The sequence below is a fragment of the Salmo salar genome, chromosome ssa09, assembly GCF_905237065.1.
Source record: "Salmo salar chromosome ssa09, Ssal_v3.1, whole genome shotgun sequence".
NCBI lineage: Eukaryota > Metazoa > Chordata > Actinopteri > Salmoniformes > Salmonidae > Salmo > Salmo salar.
The window spans coordinates 123,064,467-123,081,722 of NC_059450.1; the positions used below are offsets into that span (position 1 = coordinate 123,064,467).

Below are 17,256 nucleotides of genomic sequence, written 5' to 3' on the forward strand. Positions count from 1 at the left end.
TGCAATGCTAGTCAAATTGCTATAAAAAGCAGCAAATGCTTTATTGCCATTCGCACAGACTTAACAAGAGTGGACATGGTAATTCAGCTGTACTGTTTAGCTTCACCTGCTTATAGGGGAATTCTGCTGGAAATTACAGAAACAATATGCAGCAAATAAAGTGAAAGAGGCCATGTTATGGTTTTACAGGGACGTACAAAAGTTGGCCAAAAATGTATGCAAAACGATCTACACAAAGAAAACGCAATCCTTCTCTTGTTCTTCAAATAAACATCCCTCACATGTCAGATGCTTCAATACAAATACAAATAGAAAATACAATATTACTGCATTCTGCAGTACTGTGTTACATCTTGTTACATAGATAGCCACATGAGACAGTAAAACGCTGAGAGACAGACAATAGCCAAACAGAAAACAGTGTAGCCTTGTGTAGTCTTATAAGCAGTGTCGGGTGTAACTGCGGCTCCTTTACTTCCCATCTCGGATGTTGAGGGCGGCAGGGCAGCTGTGAGAGCGGACATCCCCGTGTTTGACCTCTGCCAGGTCAAGGTCAACGTTGACACCCTGGATCTTAGCCTGGAGACAGCCGTGGAAGCTGGACAGACCCTCTGGACACAGTCAAAGGTCAGAGATAGGCCCAGTTCAAGGGATTGAATTGTGCTTCTTTCTTTCCTCCCTTCCTAGAAGTAATCACTGATGAGACATGACTGGACAGGTGCAGGCCACATAGGGCAGCCCTTTGTGGCAGTATTTGCACGATTTCATAGCAGAAAAACAGTGATAGCAGAAGAAAGACTCGTAAAGTTTTAACGGCTCCCCGGGCCCACACCCCTACCGGCCCACACCCCTACCGGCCCACACCCCTACCGGCCCACACCCCTACCGGCCCACACCCCTCCCGGCCCACACCCCTACCTGCCCACACCCCTCCCGGCCCACACCCCTACCGGCCCACACCCCTACCGGCTCACACTGTTGTTTCATCTTGACACCATATGTCCATAGGAGTCATCATGATATATCATCTGGGAAATTGCCTGTAATTTGATACCTCTGCTACTCTACACAACTCCTATCTCTTGCTGTGTTTGTCCTCAACAGAGGCTTCACCTCCACTCCTATATAGGGAATAGGGTGTTAAACACGTATAGTGTACTTAAAGTGAGTTATGGTTTCAGATCTCAGACGTCTTCTACTGGGACAAGTCCATGTCCCAGGTCTTCTTTTGTAGATTCAGCTATATCAAATGGAAAAGATAAGCTCCATGTAACTTCCAGATTTGTTTTTCTTATCTTTTACATTCATTTGAGGTCGAGGAGGCACATAGCTGGATCTACACAACCTGAAAACGTCGGAGAAACTTTGAATTTCGAGTTTAATTTCCCTAAAATGAAATCATAATGTAAAGGAGGAAGGAACGCTCTGAAATGTTTTACATCTGAATGTTGTCACCCATTTTTATTGGCTATATGTTGCCATATGACCTGGAAGCATATGGTCATTCTTGGGTGAAATGTGGAAATTATTTTATTTTCTATTTTTATTTCACCTTTATTTAACCTGTTAGGGCTAGGGGGCAGTATTTACACGGCCGGATAAAAAACGTACCCGATTTAATCTGGTTATTACTACTGCCCAGAAACTAGAATATGCATATAATTATTGGCTTTGGATAGAAAACACCCTAAAGTTTCTAAAACTGTTTGAATGGTGTCTGTGAGTATAACAGAACTCGTATGGCAGGCAAAAACATGAGAAGATTCCTTACAGGAAGTGGCCTGTCTGACAAGTTCTTGTTATTCTTGACTCTCTTTATTGAAAACTGAGGATCTTTGCTGTAACGTGACACTTCCTACGGCTCCCATAGGCTCTCAGAACCCGGGAAAAAGCTGAATGATGTAATTCCAGCCCCTGGCTGAAAAACATTACAGCCTTTGGTAAGTGGTCTATCAGAGGACAATCTGACTGAGGCGCGTGCACGAGGTGACCCCATGTTTTTATTTTCTCTCTCTTTGAACGTAAACACGCTTTCCCGGTCGGAATATTATCGCTTTTTTACGAGAAAAATGGCATAAAAATTGATTTTAACCAGGTAGGCCAGTTGAGCACAAGTTCTCATTTACAACTGCGACCTGGCCAAGATAAAGCAAAGCATTGCGACACAAACAACAACACAGAGTTACACATGGAATAAAGAAACGTAGAAAAAAATCTATATACAGTGTGAAATTAGCTTATCGGATTTGAGGTGATCCAGGAAACATGAATATAGAGGACAATTAATAGTGGACAATACATGGAGAGGAGATGATTCTGGGACATGGTTTGTGGAAAAGAATGAAAAAAGAAGAATGAGGTGAAACGAAGGAGAGAGCTGAAAATAAGAGAAATGTTTGAGGGTGAGAGAGTGTGGGAAGAGTAGAATAGTAAAAAGTTGGGATGGGTCCACACTTAAAAACATGTTGCATTAAGCTTACTTCATTTTAGATGTTATTATTTTCACTGCATCAGGGATAGCTTACACAGACGTTTCGGCTTCGCGGCTTTCGTGTGTACGAGTAGAATAGTGAATGAGTAAGAGGATTAGGATCAGTTGATGTGGGGAGGATTAGGATCAGTTGATGTGGGGAGGATTAGGATCAGTTGATGTGGGGAGGATTAGGATCAGTTGATGTGGGGAGGATTAGGTTCAGTTGATGTGGGGAGGATTAGGATCAGTTGATGTGGGGAGCATTAGGATCAGTTGATGTGGGGAGGATTAGGATCAGTTGATGTGGGAAGACAGCACGGATAAGATTGGAGGAGAAAAGTATCAGGCCTAAAGTAGCAAGGAATAGGGTGTCATTTGAGACTCAGTGCTCACCTGGCCCGCCCCCCAGGTACACCCTGCTCCCTGGTTGGCTCATCACCCTCTTCAGGAGCTTGTAGTCCCCATCCGTCAACCTCATGGTTGCCTTGGTTACACCCATGCCAAATACCAGCTGGCCTGGCCTCACCTGCAGCTGCAGGAACTGACTCTCACCTGAGCAGAGGGTCTGGGGGTAGCTGCCCGACCAGAATAGAGTCCCCCTCAAACTCAGCATCAGTTCCTAGGGCACAGGATACCCAAACCATGGATGAATCCAAACTTATCCAGGAGAGATTGTTTTTTGCATTATATCACCCCATAAGTTAATGCTTCGTTTAGGGTTTTAAAAGACCTCCACTGGCCGGACAAATTGTCAACACATTGTCATATGGAAACAAATATCATAAGGAGTGGCAGCAAATGCCAGATCAACAATCGGTATCAACAGAACAATCTGCAACAGGAAGCAGCAACATGTCTGTTTGTGCCCTAGACAGACGTAAAAGGTAAAAGTCAGGGTTTGTTCCACACAGCACAAAGAATATGTGTTATAGGCCAACAGAGATCTGTTCACATAGATATTTGTGGGGATTTCCAGTAGTTAAATCCTCTTAAAGTATGGCATGCTGACAGTGACAATTTCAACAAAGCCTCTTTCGGAAAGTTTGACCTCTTCCTGCTTGGCATTTTGCATGACATCACAACATGTGATCATTGGGCTAATCAAGTCAGGTCCCAGACTCAACGGAGGCAGGAGTGTGTGAGTGTGACTTGTTTGTGATCTGCTGCTGTACAGTATGTGTATGTGTGTATGTGTGGGTGTGTGTTTGAGTGACCCGTGTGAGTTTGTGTGTGAATGAGCGTGTATGAGTGTGTGTGTGTCCGTGCGTGCGTGTGTTGACCATGTCTTTGCCATTGTGCCATTCTTAAAGATTCCAAAGCAGTAATAGTGAAGGAATGAGAGAAGATAGAGACTATAACATAACCAAGAGCTGGTCCAGACCAGTTGGGCCGTGAGGCTGTATCGTTCCGGTGTGTTACCTGTGAAGGGTGGTTGAGTTTCAAGGAGAGGATGTAGTCGTTCTGAGTGTCAACCAGAATGAAGAGAAAGCCTCTGGCTGAAACCGTTCTGAGAGCTAGCTCCACAGAGAGAGTCCAGTCTGCACCGTCTGAAGAGTTTCCCAGCAACACTGCAGACACAAAGGCAAACATAACACAGATATCACTCTGCACCCTAACCGGTGCACTTTCTTGTTCATACAACAATGCAGTGTTCCTTTTACAGACCATTGAATGTCTTCACGCTTTTTACTTTACTGACAAAACAAGGAAAGCACCAGATTCAAGTACTTAAACTTCAGCTTCAGATGTTATTGAAGTAATGGCAAGAAGGCAATACCATGGGACAGTAGCTACAGTACGGGAGCATGTGAGACTGTCTGTGGAGACGGCAGGCAGCCTAGCGGTTACTGGCATTGGGCCAGTAACCGAAAGGTCGCTGGTTCAAATCCCCGAGCATGCAAGGTGGAAAATCTGTCGATGTGCCCTTGATCAAGGCACTTAACCTTAATTGCTCCTGTAAGTCGCTCTGGAAAGGAGCATCTGCTAAATTATGAAAATGAGATGGGAGTTAACCAGGGATTAATTCTTAAAAGGGGTAGGTTTCCACATTTTTACCCCAATCTTAATTGTTTTCTTCCCACAAGAGTTCTGTGTTCTTCTTAGAATTCAAATACAGGCTCTACGGAAAGCCCTGTGAATAAAAAGATTTATGGTAGGGGAATATAAAAACTATGAAAAACTAAAACTATAAGTTGAAAACTTCTTTAACAAAATCTTTCATTCTAAGTCCAACACATGTCTTTTGGAGTGATATTGTGGACAATATTGCAATATGTACGATTTTGAAACAACTGTTTCCAACAGTTTTCAGCCCCAAGTTTTCATTGTTTCATATTAAGGTAAACTACCACTAAATGTTTCCAGGGACCTAAAATATAGGGCCCAGAATTTTTCCCTGTCAGGGTGCGTGGACAGAAAAATATATTGTCACTTGTCATGTGACGGGGAAGTGAGGTGGCCTACCTAGAGAGCTGAAACCAACACAGCCAACTCCAGTAAAGTAGGACCCGGGGGCAATATGTTCCCAGCACCTCTGCACCTCAGAATCCTGCAGGGTCCGCTCTAGGATGCTGGAGTCCTGTCTGACCCAGTCCCAGCTCCGCATGCAGCCATCCAGAGGAGGGTTCAGCTAGACAGACAGACAGACAGACAGACAGAAAGACAGAAATTGTATAGAAAAACAAGCCCCATGTGATTGCCCTTCACTACATAGCACTGCTCTTTCTTGTTTTTATTTGTCCATTGCAAAATAGTCAAATTCAGATGAGGGACAGTGGGTGCATTCGAAGAACAGACACGTGCTGTTTGTGTTGGGTATAAAATATAGTAACATGATAAGAACTGCAGTTCCTGCTCCCTCAGGGGTGGTTGAACTCTGAGCTGTGCTTTGATCTGTTGTTCTTATCATGGTGAGAAAGTTGGTGTGCCAGAAAACTGTCTCAGGATGTGCGGTCCAGCTGTGAAAATCATTATTAGAGTTGGCGAGAGCACAGTGGTTATCATTGCATACGGATTAGATAAGCAAATCTCACGTTAAGAGAACCAGCCAGATTCATGGTTAACTCCCATCTCCACAGACAGTCTCACATTCTCCAATATAGTTAGTGTCTCACTAGCAAGCCTTCAATGTTCCTCCCCATGCCCTTCCTCTTCTGCAACCCAGGATATGTCCTAAATGGCATCCTATTCCATTTATAGGTCAAAAGTAGTACACTAAATAGGGAATAATTTGGGATGTAACCCCTATGTAATTATTACAATGGTTCCCATGCCTTCTGCAGACACACATCTTCCTCCATAAAGCTCCCTCTTCAAATTCTACCCCATTCACTCGCTCTCTCCATGCCCCACCACACTTCCACCCCATCTGCAACCCTGTGTTTTATTACTGTTGCTCCTAACCATGGAATGTAAAGGTCCTAACCATTACTGTGCAGACCCAAAAACCTTCAAAAACATCTCACAACATGCTAGTACTACCCATTCTAATTATCTCTCACCCCCACTTCCAGCCTGTCTGTAACCCTGCTGTGTCCCTGTTAGGTCCTAACCCCTCGAAAGACCAACATTCCTTCCCATTGGTCCTCTCACATGCTCCCATTCTGCTCCCTGTCAGTCTGGTGGGGGGTAACAGGACTTAGACTCACCCCCAGGGTAACTCCGCTATCTGGGAGCAGGTCTCCGATAGAGATTCTCAGGACGCCGTTGCCTATCTCGGCCCTCTGGCTCTCAGCAGACTGCTGCACTGTGACGGCTGCCTCCGAGCCAACGCGCACAGCCACAGCTCCCTCATGTTTCATCACTGCAATCTGCATCCATGGACAATGTACAGGTAAGATTTAGATTGCTTCCCTCCAGGCCTGAGGGCACACACTTTCTAGTTGGCTTAGATTGAAGATATGGCAAATAGGAGTGGCAATATCGTCCACTATTATCCTCAGTCATTTTCCATCCAAGTTCTTAGACCCTGGTGGCTTGTCATTGTTGATAAACAACAATAGTTTTTTTCACTTCTTCTACTCTCACTTTACAGAATTCAAAATTTGATCAGTTATACTTGGGTGTGTAGTGTCAGCGTTTGTTGCTGGTATGTCATGCCTAAGTATGCTAATCTTGCCAATAAAAAAATTATTAAATAATTGGCAATATCAGTGGGTTTAGAGATGAATAAGCCATCTGATTCAATAAATGATGGAGCCGAGTTTGCTTTGAACACTTTGAGCCATCTGATTCTGGAACGCGCCAGAGACAGCGTTTTCCATCACCATCAACAAAACATCAAATTATGACATTTCTTGAGGAAGAATGGTATCATATCCCTCCAATAGAGTTCCAGACACTTGTAGAATTTATGCCAAGGTGCATTGAAGCTGTCGTGGTGGCCCTAGGCCCTACAAAGACACTATATGTTGGTGTTTCCTTTATTTTGGCAGTTACTTATACATGCCCCACATTATAATTATGTTATTATGGTTACAGTGGCTTGCGAAAGTATTCACCCCCCCTTGGCATTTTTCCTATTTTGTTGTATTTGATTTACACAACATGCCTACCACTTTGAAGATGCAAAATATTGTTTTATTGTGAAACAAGAAATAAGACAAAAAAACGGAAAACTTGAGCGTGCACAACTATTCACCCCCCCAAAGTCAATATTTGTAGAGCCACCATTTGCAGCAATTACAGCTGCAAGTCTCTTGGGGTATGTCTCTATAAGCTTGGCACATCTAGCCACTGGGATTTTTGCCCATTCTTCAAGGCAAAACTGCTACAGCTTCTTCAAGTTGTATGGGTTCCACTGGTGTACAGCAGTCTTTAAGTCATACCACAGATTCTCAATTAGATTGAGGTCTGGGCTTTGACTAGGCCATTCCAAGACATTTAAATGTTCCCCTTAAACCACTCAAGTGTTGCTTTAGCAGTAAGCTTAAGGTCATTGTCCTGCTGGAAGATGAACCTCTGTCCCAGTCTCAAATCTCTGGAAGACTGAAACAGGTTTCCCTCAAGAATTTCCCTGTATTTAGTGCCATCCATCATTCCTTCAATTCAGACCAGTCTCACAGTCATTGCCGACGAAAAACATCCCCACAGCATGATGCTGCCACCACCATGCTTCACTGTAGGGATGGTGTTCTCAGGTGATGAGAGGTGTTGGGTTTGCGCAAGACATAGCGTTTTCCTTGATGGCCCAAAAGCTCCATTTTAGTCTCCTCTGACCAGAGTACATTCTTCCATATGTTTGGGGTGTCTCCCACATGCTTTTTGGCAAACACCAAACGTGTTTGCTTATTTTTTTCTTTAAGCAAAGGCTTTTTCTGGCCACTCCTCCTTAAAGCCCAGCTCTGTGGAGTGTACGGCTTAAAGTGGTCCTATGGACAGATACTCCAATCTCCGCTGTGGAGCTTTGCAGCTCCTTCAGGGTTATCTTTGGTCTCTTTGTTGCCTCTCTGATTCATGCTGCCCTTGCCTGGTCCGTGAGTTTTGGTGGGCGGCCCTCTCTTGGCAGGTTTGTTGTGGTGCCATATTCTTTCCATTTTTTAATAATGGATTTAATGGTGCTCTGTGGGATGTTCAAAGTTTAGAATATTATTTTTTTTAGAACCCAACTTCTCCACAACTTTGTCCCTGACCTGTTTGGCGAGCTCCTTGGTCTTCATGGTGCCGCTTGCTTGGTGGTGCCCCTTGTTTAGTGGTGTTTCTGACTCTAGGGCCTTTCAGAACTGGTGTATGTACATATATATGCTGAGATCATTGAAACAACACAAAAATACTGTTCATGTAGGCAAACATTGTGATGATAGGAAAGCTAGCTAAACCAACAAGAGAGACAGTTAAATAACCAAACAATTTCTAACAATTGCTGCACTAATTAGAATATGGAGGAAAACCCTGCGCATGTGTATATATTTACATACACCTATACTGAGATCATGTGACAGATCATGTGACACTTATATAAAGTCCACCTGTGTGCAATCTAACTAATTATGTGACTTCTGAAGGTAATTGGTCGCACCAGATCTTATTTAGGGGCTTCATAGCAAAGGGGGTGAATACATACGCACACACCACTTTTCAGTTTATTTTTTGAAACAAGTATATTTTTTTTCATTTCACTCCACCAATTTGGACTATTTTGTGTATGTCCATTACACGAAATCCAAATAAAAATCAATTTAAATTACAGGTTGTAATGCAACAAAATAGGAAAAATGCCAAGGGGGATGAATACTTTTGCAAGGCACTGTATAGCATAGCCTACTGTCACAAAGTAATTTAGAAGATACGGTTCAGGACTTCACCTTCTTCCACTCCCCGTCACTGATCTGGGGCCCAGAGGTGACGAGGATCTGTCCATCCCCGAAGCTCGTCTGGACGCTCAGGTTCCCATGGATCACAGCAAGCAGAAAGTAGTTCTGCTGCCCGCCGATGTCCCCAAAGAATATCACCCCCTCAGGGTCCAGAGTACGCAACTCAAACTCAGAGTCAAAGCTACAGATGGACAGAAAGATACAGACATGTCAAAACACACTGATCCTCAGAACAGCATTACATCTTATTGAGCATACACTGAGTGTACAAAACATTGCTCTGGGAGGGGTTGAGTGGAGCTGAAGAACGGGATTTATTCCAACAAGGTAACAAATGTAAAATATACTGTGCCTGTAAAATGTATATAGGTTCAGCACTTTTGGGAAACAGCACAGTTAAAAGTACATTACAAAATAGAAATCAAACTGGATGGTCTTCAGAGATAGATGGGAGGGGTCGATGGTAGCTAAAGGATGAGATTAAAAACAAACAAAAGATAACTATCGTAAAATACATAGTGTCCTTAAAATGTATATAGTATGTATAAGCTGGAAGTAGAAGCCTAAGTGTTGTTGTCCATTAGTTTATTTGAATTAAAGGGAGGGTAGGGTTAGGGGAAAATAATAAAGGAAAATATATTTAAATAAGATATTAGCACACACACACACACACACACAAATATACGGGGGACTGGAAATTATGCAGACAATTACATTGATGGAAGCTACAATCTGTAGTATTAAAGCTACACCCCTAAAAAAAAAAGAAGCTCTTTCCATGAAAAAGACTAACCAGGCAAATCCAGGTGAAAGCTATAATCCCTTATTGATGTCACTTGTTAAATACACTTCAAATCAGTGTAGAAGGATTTTTAACCCTTCAGACAATTGAGACATGGATTGTGTATGTTTGCCATTCAGAGGGTGAATGGGCAAGACAAAAATGAAAGTTTGTTTGAACAGGGTATGGTGGTAGGTGCCAGGCACACCGGTTGTGTCAAGAACTGCAACGCTGCTGGGTTTTTCACACTGAACAGTTTCCTGTGTGTATCAAGAATGGGCCACCACCCAAAGGACATCCAACCAACTTGACACAACTGTGGGAAGCATTGGCGTCAACAATGGGAAACTATTCCTGTGGGATGCTTGACACCTTTCAGAGTCCATGCCCCAACGAATTGAGGCTGTTCTGAGTGCAAAGGGAGTGGGGTGCAACTCAATTAGGAAGGTGTTCTTAATGTTTTGTACACTCTGTATGTAAATGAGAGACTACGTGGGACCTGGTTCAATCAGTGTGGTTCAGCCGGATGTGCCCCGGCTGGTTAAATGTTCTGAAAGGGGAGTGCTCATTGGTGTCATGATCTCTATAGCCTACCTGGTCAACTCTGTGACCTTGTACTCCAGAATGGGGACATTCCCCACAGAGCTGTTCCCAGTGTACAGGAGATGTGAGGACCTGGACTCGACAAAAGAGTAGCATTCCGGTGATGGCTATGGGGTTGAAACAACACAAAATACTGTTCATGTAGGCAAACATTGTGATGATTGAAAAGCTAGCTAAACCAACAAGAGAGACATTTAAATAACCAAACAATTTCTAAGAATTGCTGGACTAATTAGAATATGGAGGAAAAACCTGTGCATGTGTACTCACAGTAACTGTGTTAGCGGGGTTACTTTCTAGATGTAATCCGTTATGGTTACCAGTTACCTGTCCAAAATCAGTAACCAAGTATTTGGATTACCCAAACTCAGTAACGTATTACTTTGCTACTTTTGTATTACTTTCCCCTTAAGAGGCATTAGAAGACAAAAAAGATCCATCAAATACATTTGGTGTCATCCTAGTGGTCTGATTTGTGGTCACACTCGCTCAAGTGGAACAAAGTTAAACTTGCACACTTTTTCAATGCTCAACTGAATGTCATTGAGAAAACAGAAAAGAGTCATGTATTTTTGTTTGTTGAAGTAATCTAAGAAGTAAGTCTAGTTTTTCAAAAGTATCTGTAATCTGATTAAAATATTTTTTTCTGGTAACGTAACTGATTCCGTTTTGTAATCAGATTATATATATGCAATCAGTTACTCCCCAACCCTGTGTTAGAGTAGAACCGTATAGTAAAATAACGTCATTGTGTCGCCTCTTACCTCCAGTGTCCGTTCAAGCGTTGGATGAACCCAAATCCCTAGGGTCAGCAGAGCCACCACAAACCTCTTCAATGCAAACATGATCTACTAAGGTCTACTTCTTTTCACTGTCCTTCGGGGTGCTTGCTTCTCTTAACCAGACGTTCCTTATGGGGTTGATGTTCTATACTTGTCAGGTGTGATTCTTTGGTCCTTGTCCCTCTAGGCTTTGTACTGGGCTGGAGCATCAGCTGATGAGGCAAGAGCTACAGGGAGTCTGAGAAGTCTTAAGAAATCGGTCTCTTTCCCAGAGTTTCACAAACCTGGCCGTAGCAGACACAACAGCAGATACGAATGGAGACGAGACAACACAATAAATCATGATGGGGAGGTCACTGTCTGGGTCAAGGAGGTGAGTGTTTGTGTTTCAGATAGTGTCCAAACCACAGATATCCTATTATGTAATTATTTGGTCCAAACACAGAGTGGGAACATTTTCACTTTTTAAAGTCATTGCTCTTGGCAGGTTCCATTTTTTTTTGGTTTAAAGCAATGCTCTATTTAACTAATTTGCTTGACAGAAAAAAGATGGCGTAGTAGAAATTCAAGTCATTTCCAAATCCATCGTAAGCCATGCTGTGGCATCTTAAAGAGATTTGTTTTACATGTTTTTGATATTACATGCTTCCTTCCATTTGAAAAGAAAGACTATACCAATCTGCAGGAGCAGGGTAGACTGTGTGAACTGCAGGTAGAAATTGAGAAGTCTCACGCTAGGTGCTCGACATCTAAGTAGCACATCAAAGCAATGTCAGACGATGGGGACAAAACAAATCAAGAAACTTAACCAGATAATGTTCTGACTTAAATGGAGACTTCATTTCAAATCACAACATTGTTGTGTAAAGAGAATGGTGTGATGAAAGAGAATGGTATTTTGTCTTTACACTGACGAATGTATTAAGATTAACTTTTGATAACTTCCATGACCAAAAAGTACGAGTCCAATATGTGCCTTCAGGAGAATGCAGCTGGTGCTTGAAAGTGGTACCAGGGCTAAACAATAACATATAATGTTGTGCACAGGTGCAGTCCTCGGTTAGGAGGACAGGGGAGGCGGGCTGTCACACTATTCTTCCCCTCTCCCGCTTCTTCTTTATCTACAGCAGGGCCGTCCAAAGTGGGGCCTGCGGGCCAAACATGGCCCCGGACGAAATTAGATTTGGCTTGCCAGAGGAATGGTTTTTTTGTGGGGGTTTTTTCAAGCCCAAAAGTTTGGGCACTGATTTATGCAAAGAAATTCTAGGGAAGAGGCTTAAATCCAAGATGCCACAGATGTTCAAGTCCTTCTTATTGAGAAGATTCCACTGAAGTGGCATCAGAGGCAATTTTACGGGGGAGTAAAAATAGCTTTATTGGTTTGTGGATGATTAGTTGTTCCATGTGAAGTGCTGCCAATAGTAAAACCCTTTCCCAAAACTGAATAAAACTGTTTATACATCAGAGTTGGCTGGGTGACTCCCCAGCTTTCGAACAATCTAATGAAAAGGATAGCAGGTTAGGATTTTTCATCATGAATCTTGTTCTGCAGGCAGCTCTGCAGTGGTCAGTAGCTGCCACAGTCACAAAGTCATACAATCTGAACCCAAACCTTAAACTACATCCAAAAAGCTCATTTTTGTTTTCATGAATTTTGACAATATAGACAATTTCGACTTTGCAGCTGGCCCAACTAGCGGAAATTGCTCAGTTCTGCCTCCAGGACAAGACTCATCCCATTAAACAGCAACCTGCTAAATAATATAGCCCCTTCTTGTGTACTCCCCCAATGTCTTTATAGCTTGGTTCCAGATCCGTTTGTGCCATCTTACCAACTCCAATTACCATAGGAAATGGTAAGGCGGCACAAAGAGATCTGGGACTAGGCTAATGTTTCTCCTCTCCTCCGCCTTCCCTAGAGCTTACGTTTAGTAAAGACCACACACCTGAAGTGAAAGGGTTGGCAACATGTTTATTGTAAATTATTTCAAATAAAAGACAGGAGATAAGATTTGACTTTCTGGTTGTGAAAAATAATCCAAAAATGTTTAAATAACAAAAGCAACAACAAAAAGATGTACTCCAGTCCCGTATGCAATGATACGTTCATGGGGTTGAAATATGAAAACAACAGATTCTCTTTGCAGTGATTGATTTTAACATTCGAAAGGCTGCTGATGTCATGGCGATGACTTCACAGATACTGTTCACATGAAGGCCTGTCGAGGGATCGACTGCTAACCATAACTCTTGACTTCCCATGTTATGTTAAATTATCTAACTTTAAAAATGACTGGGCCACACACACACGAAATGTTTCTGATTTAAGTTCCCTGTTGACTGGTAACAGTGTCACTTGTACCTATACTGTGATCAAAGCAACAAAACCCTAGAACGTACAGTACCATCCCATTTGACCAAGCCAACCTGTACATTGTACAATTGTGTCACCCCAAGTTCTCTTTGGGTGTGGGTGGGTTAGTAAGGCCACTGCACGTTTGGATTCATGGGTCTAAAAAAAGGTTCTGGCAACATTAAAAGACATTATGATAAAACATCTGACTGTCAGAGGTAAGGTGAAGAGAAAATTCCCTTATGATTGAAAAACGTTTGAGATTAGTGAAAGAAAACTAATGAACTAACAAGCTCACTCATGATGACATCTTTACCTACGCATTAGAATGACAAAGGACAAGAACCATGAGGCCTGAGAGCCTTTAGCAAAACCACTGACAAACAAAGTCAGGTGGGACCTAACCTGGGTCTCATTCATTAGGCACCAAACGCAAGAAAACTGACTGTAAACAGGTAGAGGCTCCTTTTTTCCCCCGTTGCAAAAAGTTTCCACTGCGTGCTCTAATGAACATGACCCTGGTGTTCTAGACAAAGTTAAACTCCGTAACGTTGCATAAGCTATAGACAGACTCCGCAGCACGCTACCATACAATAGACTCTGTGACATGAAGAAAAGCAGCAAGCTTCCTAGTACCACTGAAGACAAAGAACAAGGTACCGTAACGCACCAACACAGATTTTTTTGCCGTGTTAAAAAACATACATACAAAAGGTACTCTAAAAAAATATACTGTTAAATATACAGGACATGCATGATAGAAATGTATGACGGACCAAAGACAACTTCTGACAGGAATATTTCCATAAGCCAAACAGAAATATATACGAAACATGGTTAACCCTGTACTAACTGTGTTACACCTTCCCTTCTTGTTGTTGATCCAAGCTCAAGTTTCTAGGCATCTGTTTTTACAAACTGTCGTTCCTACGAGTTAACAGATACAAATATAAAGAACGGTGCGACTATGTGGACTAATGCTGAGTTCATTACCAAACTCAACCTCCCTGATCAAAGCTTTGATATTTACCACATACGACTGGGAAGAAAATCCACTTGACTGCCCCACCAACTCGTATTTACAATGAAAAAAATAAACACAACATGTAATGTGTTGGTCCCATGTTTCATGTGCTGAAATAAAAGATCCCAGATATTTCTCATATACACAAAAAGCTTATTTTTCTCATTTTTACATCCATGTTAGTGGGCATTTCTCCTTTGCCAAGATATTCCATCCACCTGACAGGTGTGGCATATCAAGAAGCTGTTTAAAACAGCATGATCATTACACAGGTGCACCTTGTGCTGGGGACAATAAAAGGCCACTAAAAGTTGTGTCACACAACACAATGCCACGGAGCATGCAATTGGCATGCTGACTGCAGGAATGTCCACCAGAGCGGTTGCCAGATAATTGAATGTTAATTTCTCTACCAAAACGTTTTAGATAATTTGGCAGTAAGTCCAACCGGCCTCATAACCCCAGACCACGTGTAACCACGCTAGACCAGGACCTCCACATCCGTCTTTTTCACCTGCGGGATGGTCTGAGACGAGCTACCCGGAGAGCTGATGAAACTCGGTTTGCACAACCAAATCATTTCTGCACAAACTGTCAGAAACCGTCTCAAGGAAGCTCATCTGCATGCTCGTCATTCTCACCAGGGTCTTGACCTGACTGCAGTTCGGCGTCGTAACAGACTTCAGTGGGCAAATGCTCACCTTCGATGGCCACTGGCACACTGGAGAAGTGTGCTCTGCATGGATGAATCCCGGTTTAACTGTATCGGGCAGATGGCAGACAGTGTGTATGGCGTTGTGTGGGTGAGCGGTTTACTGATGTCAACGTGTGCCACATGGTGGCAGTGGGGATATGGTTCCACAGGGTACAATCAACAGCATGATCAACTCTATGCGAAGGAGATGTGTCGCACTGCACAAGGCAAATGTTGGTCACACCAGATACTGATTGGTTCTGATCAACACCCCTACCTTTTTTTTTAAGGTATCTGTGACCAGCATATGCGTATCTGTATTCCCAGGCATGTGAAATCCATAGATTAGGGCCTAATTAATTTATTTCTATTGACTGATTTCCTTATGACCTGTAACTCAGTAGAATCTTTTAAATTGTTGCGGTTATGTTTTGTTCAGTATACTATTGGGAAGCTCATCTATCATCCCTGAGCTCAGACTTCTTCTACATGGTGACCTCTGATGTCGCCTACTAAGGAAATTACCTTGATAACAGCGTTTTTGGCAGTTAAACGTAACAAAACATTATTTCTAAAAAGCAATCAATTTATATGGTTTTTTGAACACTATCATTTGTTTACAAGCATGACAGCTGTACTTTTTTTTTATGGTTGACGCAGCTTGTTGCACATTAGCCAATTAGCGTTTCTCCACTAGTTCAAAGCACGTGAATGCATCTAACCGGTATTTACGACTTCACAACTGGTAATTACCACCTTCCCACTTGGCTATGAACACAGCAATAGTCCTCAGTCTAAAACACACAAAACAATGAATGGGATCTAACTAATATACCGTAATTTCCGGACTATTAAGCGCACCTGAATATAAGCCGCACCCACTGAATTAAAAAATATATATTATTTTGAACATAAATAAGCCGCACATGTCAGCAGCGTAAGTCAATTCCTCACGCTGCTGTTTCCAACGTCTTATCATCGACTCATTAAGACCAAGCTCCCGTGCAGCAGCTCTATTTCCTTTTCCAACAGCCAGATCAATCGCCTTCAAGTTGAAAGCTGCATCATATGCATTTCTCCGTGTCTTTGCCATGAGGGTGACAAAATGACTACCGTAATCAGAATGATGGGAAGTTTGAGAGCGCTCGATTTAATCTAAACAGTAAACAAAAAAGTTGTTTGACCTTAACCTGTTCGGCAATTTCATTGGTCTAATGAAAGCTTCATGCTGGCAAAAAACTGAGCACGTCACAGAATGTGTTTTTTTGGAAGAAAAAAAATTGAAAGCGGGAAAAATTCATATATTAGCTGCGTCATTGTTTAAGACGCGAGGTTCAAAGCGTGGGAAAAAAGTTGCGGCTTATAGTCCGGAATTTACGCTATGTGTGTTTTCCTGATTGTAGATCTATCCAATCACATTTGACTACCAGTTAATGTGGGCCAGTGATGAGGATCTAAGGGGCTAGATTGGCAAGTGAAGGGGGATTGTCTAGCTTGTTGTGATTGATTTGCAGTGACATCACTACATCGTCGTCACAGACATTTCTAGACTACCGACCATGGTCCCTCGGAATTTCCAGAGAACATTATAAGGTTACTCAATCAAATCGTCTAAATCGTTAAAAAGAGGAACAATGCAGTTACCAAAATGTACATGAACGTAATATATACTGTATTTCTCTCCATTTAAAAAAAAAGTCTGTATTCAAAATACATTTATACCCTTTTTTTCCAAGTCGACCTTACGATATTGTCGTCTTTGGTGTAAGAAAATTAGCTATTAAAATCTACAGGCTATAAATGTTATTGTACAGGAATGGAAAGGAGAACGTACTCGAGATCATTGAACTGATCGATATGGGGGGGTATACTGATACCACGTATCTAAAATGATGCCATCTGGAATATTCCAAATATGTAAAGTGCTTGGGCATTAGTCCCTAACTCGAGGATGCGAGAGATTCTTACACATACATCCGTTAAGAGAAATAAGGCAGATCGGTTTCATCCACTTAACTGTACTCTGAAACACCTGCATTTGTTCAAAGCACAGAGGTGGATAGAGGAAGAAGAGAGTACAGTTAAGTTGACCCTTTGATAGAAAATGAGATAAACAAAGTCAGCTTGCTGTTTAGTCGTAAACTGACGTCAAACAGTGAAGCCCCAAGAGATTGTGAGAGCATCATCTTGATTGTTGACGATCGAGATTGAAAACATTGAGTGAATAAAATGGAG

General features: G+C 42.3%; 1 protein-coding gene across 3 annotated transcripts; it reads right to left on the minus strand.

Annotated features, from left to right (window-relative positions):
• Positions 1 to 16: 16 nt before the first annotated feature.
• Positions 17 to 11,247, minus strand: LOC106612582 (vitamin K-dependent protein S). 3 transcript variants are annotated; one of them, XM_014213870.2, is made up of 9 exons: positions 10,933 to 11,242; positions 10,439 to 10,495; positions 10,160 to 10,275; positions 8,776 to 8,965; positions 6,121 to 6,282; positions 4,937 to 5,102; positions 3,893 to 4,041; positions 2,867 to 3,092; positions 17 to 611 (listed from the first exon to the last, which is right to left on the minus strand). In XM_014213870.2, the coding sequence occupies exons 1-9, from the start codon at positions 11,011 to 11,013 to the stop codon at positions 472 to 474; spliced, it is 1,287 nt and encodes a 428-aa protein (XP_014069345.1). In that variant the 5' UTR covers positions 11,014 to 11,242; the 3' UTR covers positions 17 to 471. The 3 variants fall into 3 exon arrangements, with proteins under 3 accessions (XP_014069345.1, XP_014069347.1, XP_014069346.1); XM_014213872.2 differs by lacking the exon at positions 2,867 to 3,092 and having other exon boundaries at positions 10,933 to 11,247; XM_014213871.2 differs by lacking the exon at positions 10,439 to 10,495 and having other exon boundaries at positions 10,933 to 11,239.
• Positions 11,248 to 17,256: the final 6,009 nt, after the last annotated feature.

Coding starts and splice junctions, on each gene's coding strand:
- LOC106612582 (XM_014213870.2), bottom strand. CDS start 11,013: ATGTTTGCATTGAAGAGGTTTGTGGTGGCTCTGCTGACCCTAGGGATT. Junction 8,966..10,159: donor AAGGTCACAGAGTTGACCAG/GTAGGCTATAGA, acceptor GTCCATCTGTAG/CTTTGACTCTGAGTTTGAGT. Junction 612..2,866: donor GTACCTGGGGGGCGGGCCAG/GTGAGCACTGAG, acceptor GACTGTGTCCAG/AGGGTCTGTCCAGCTTCCAC.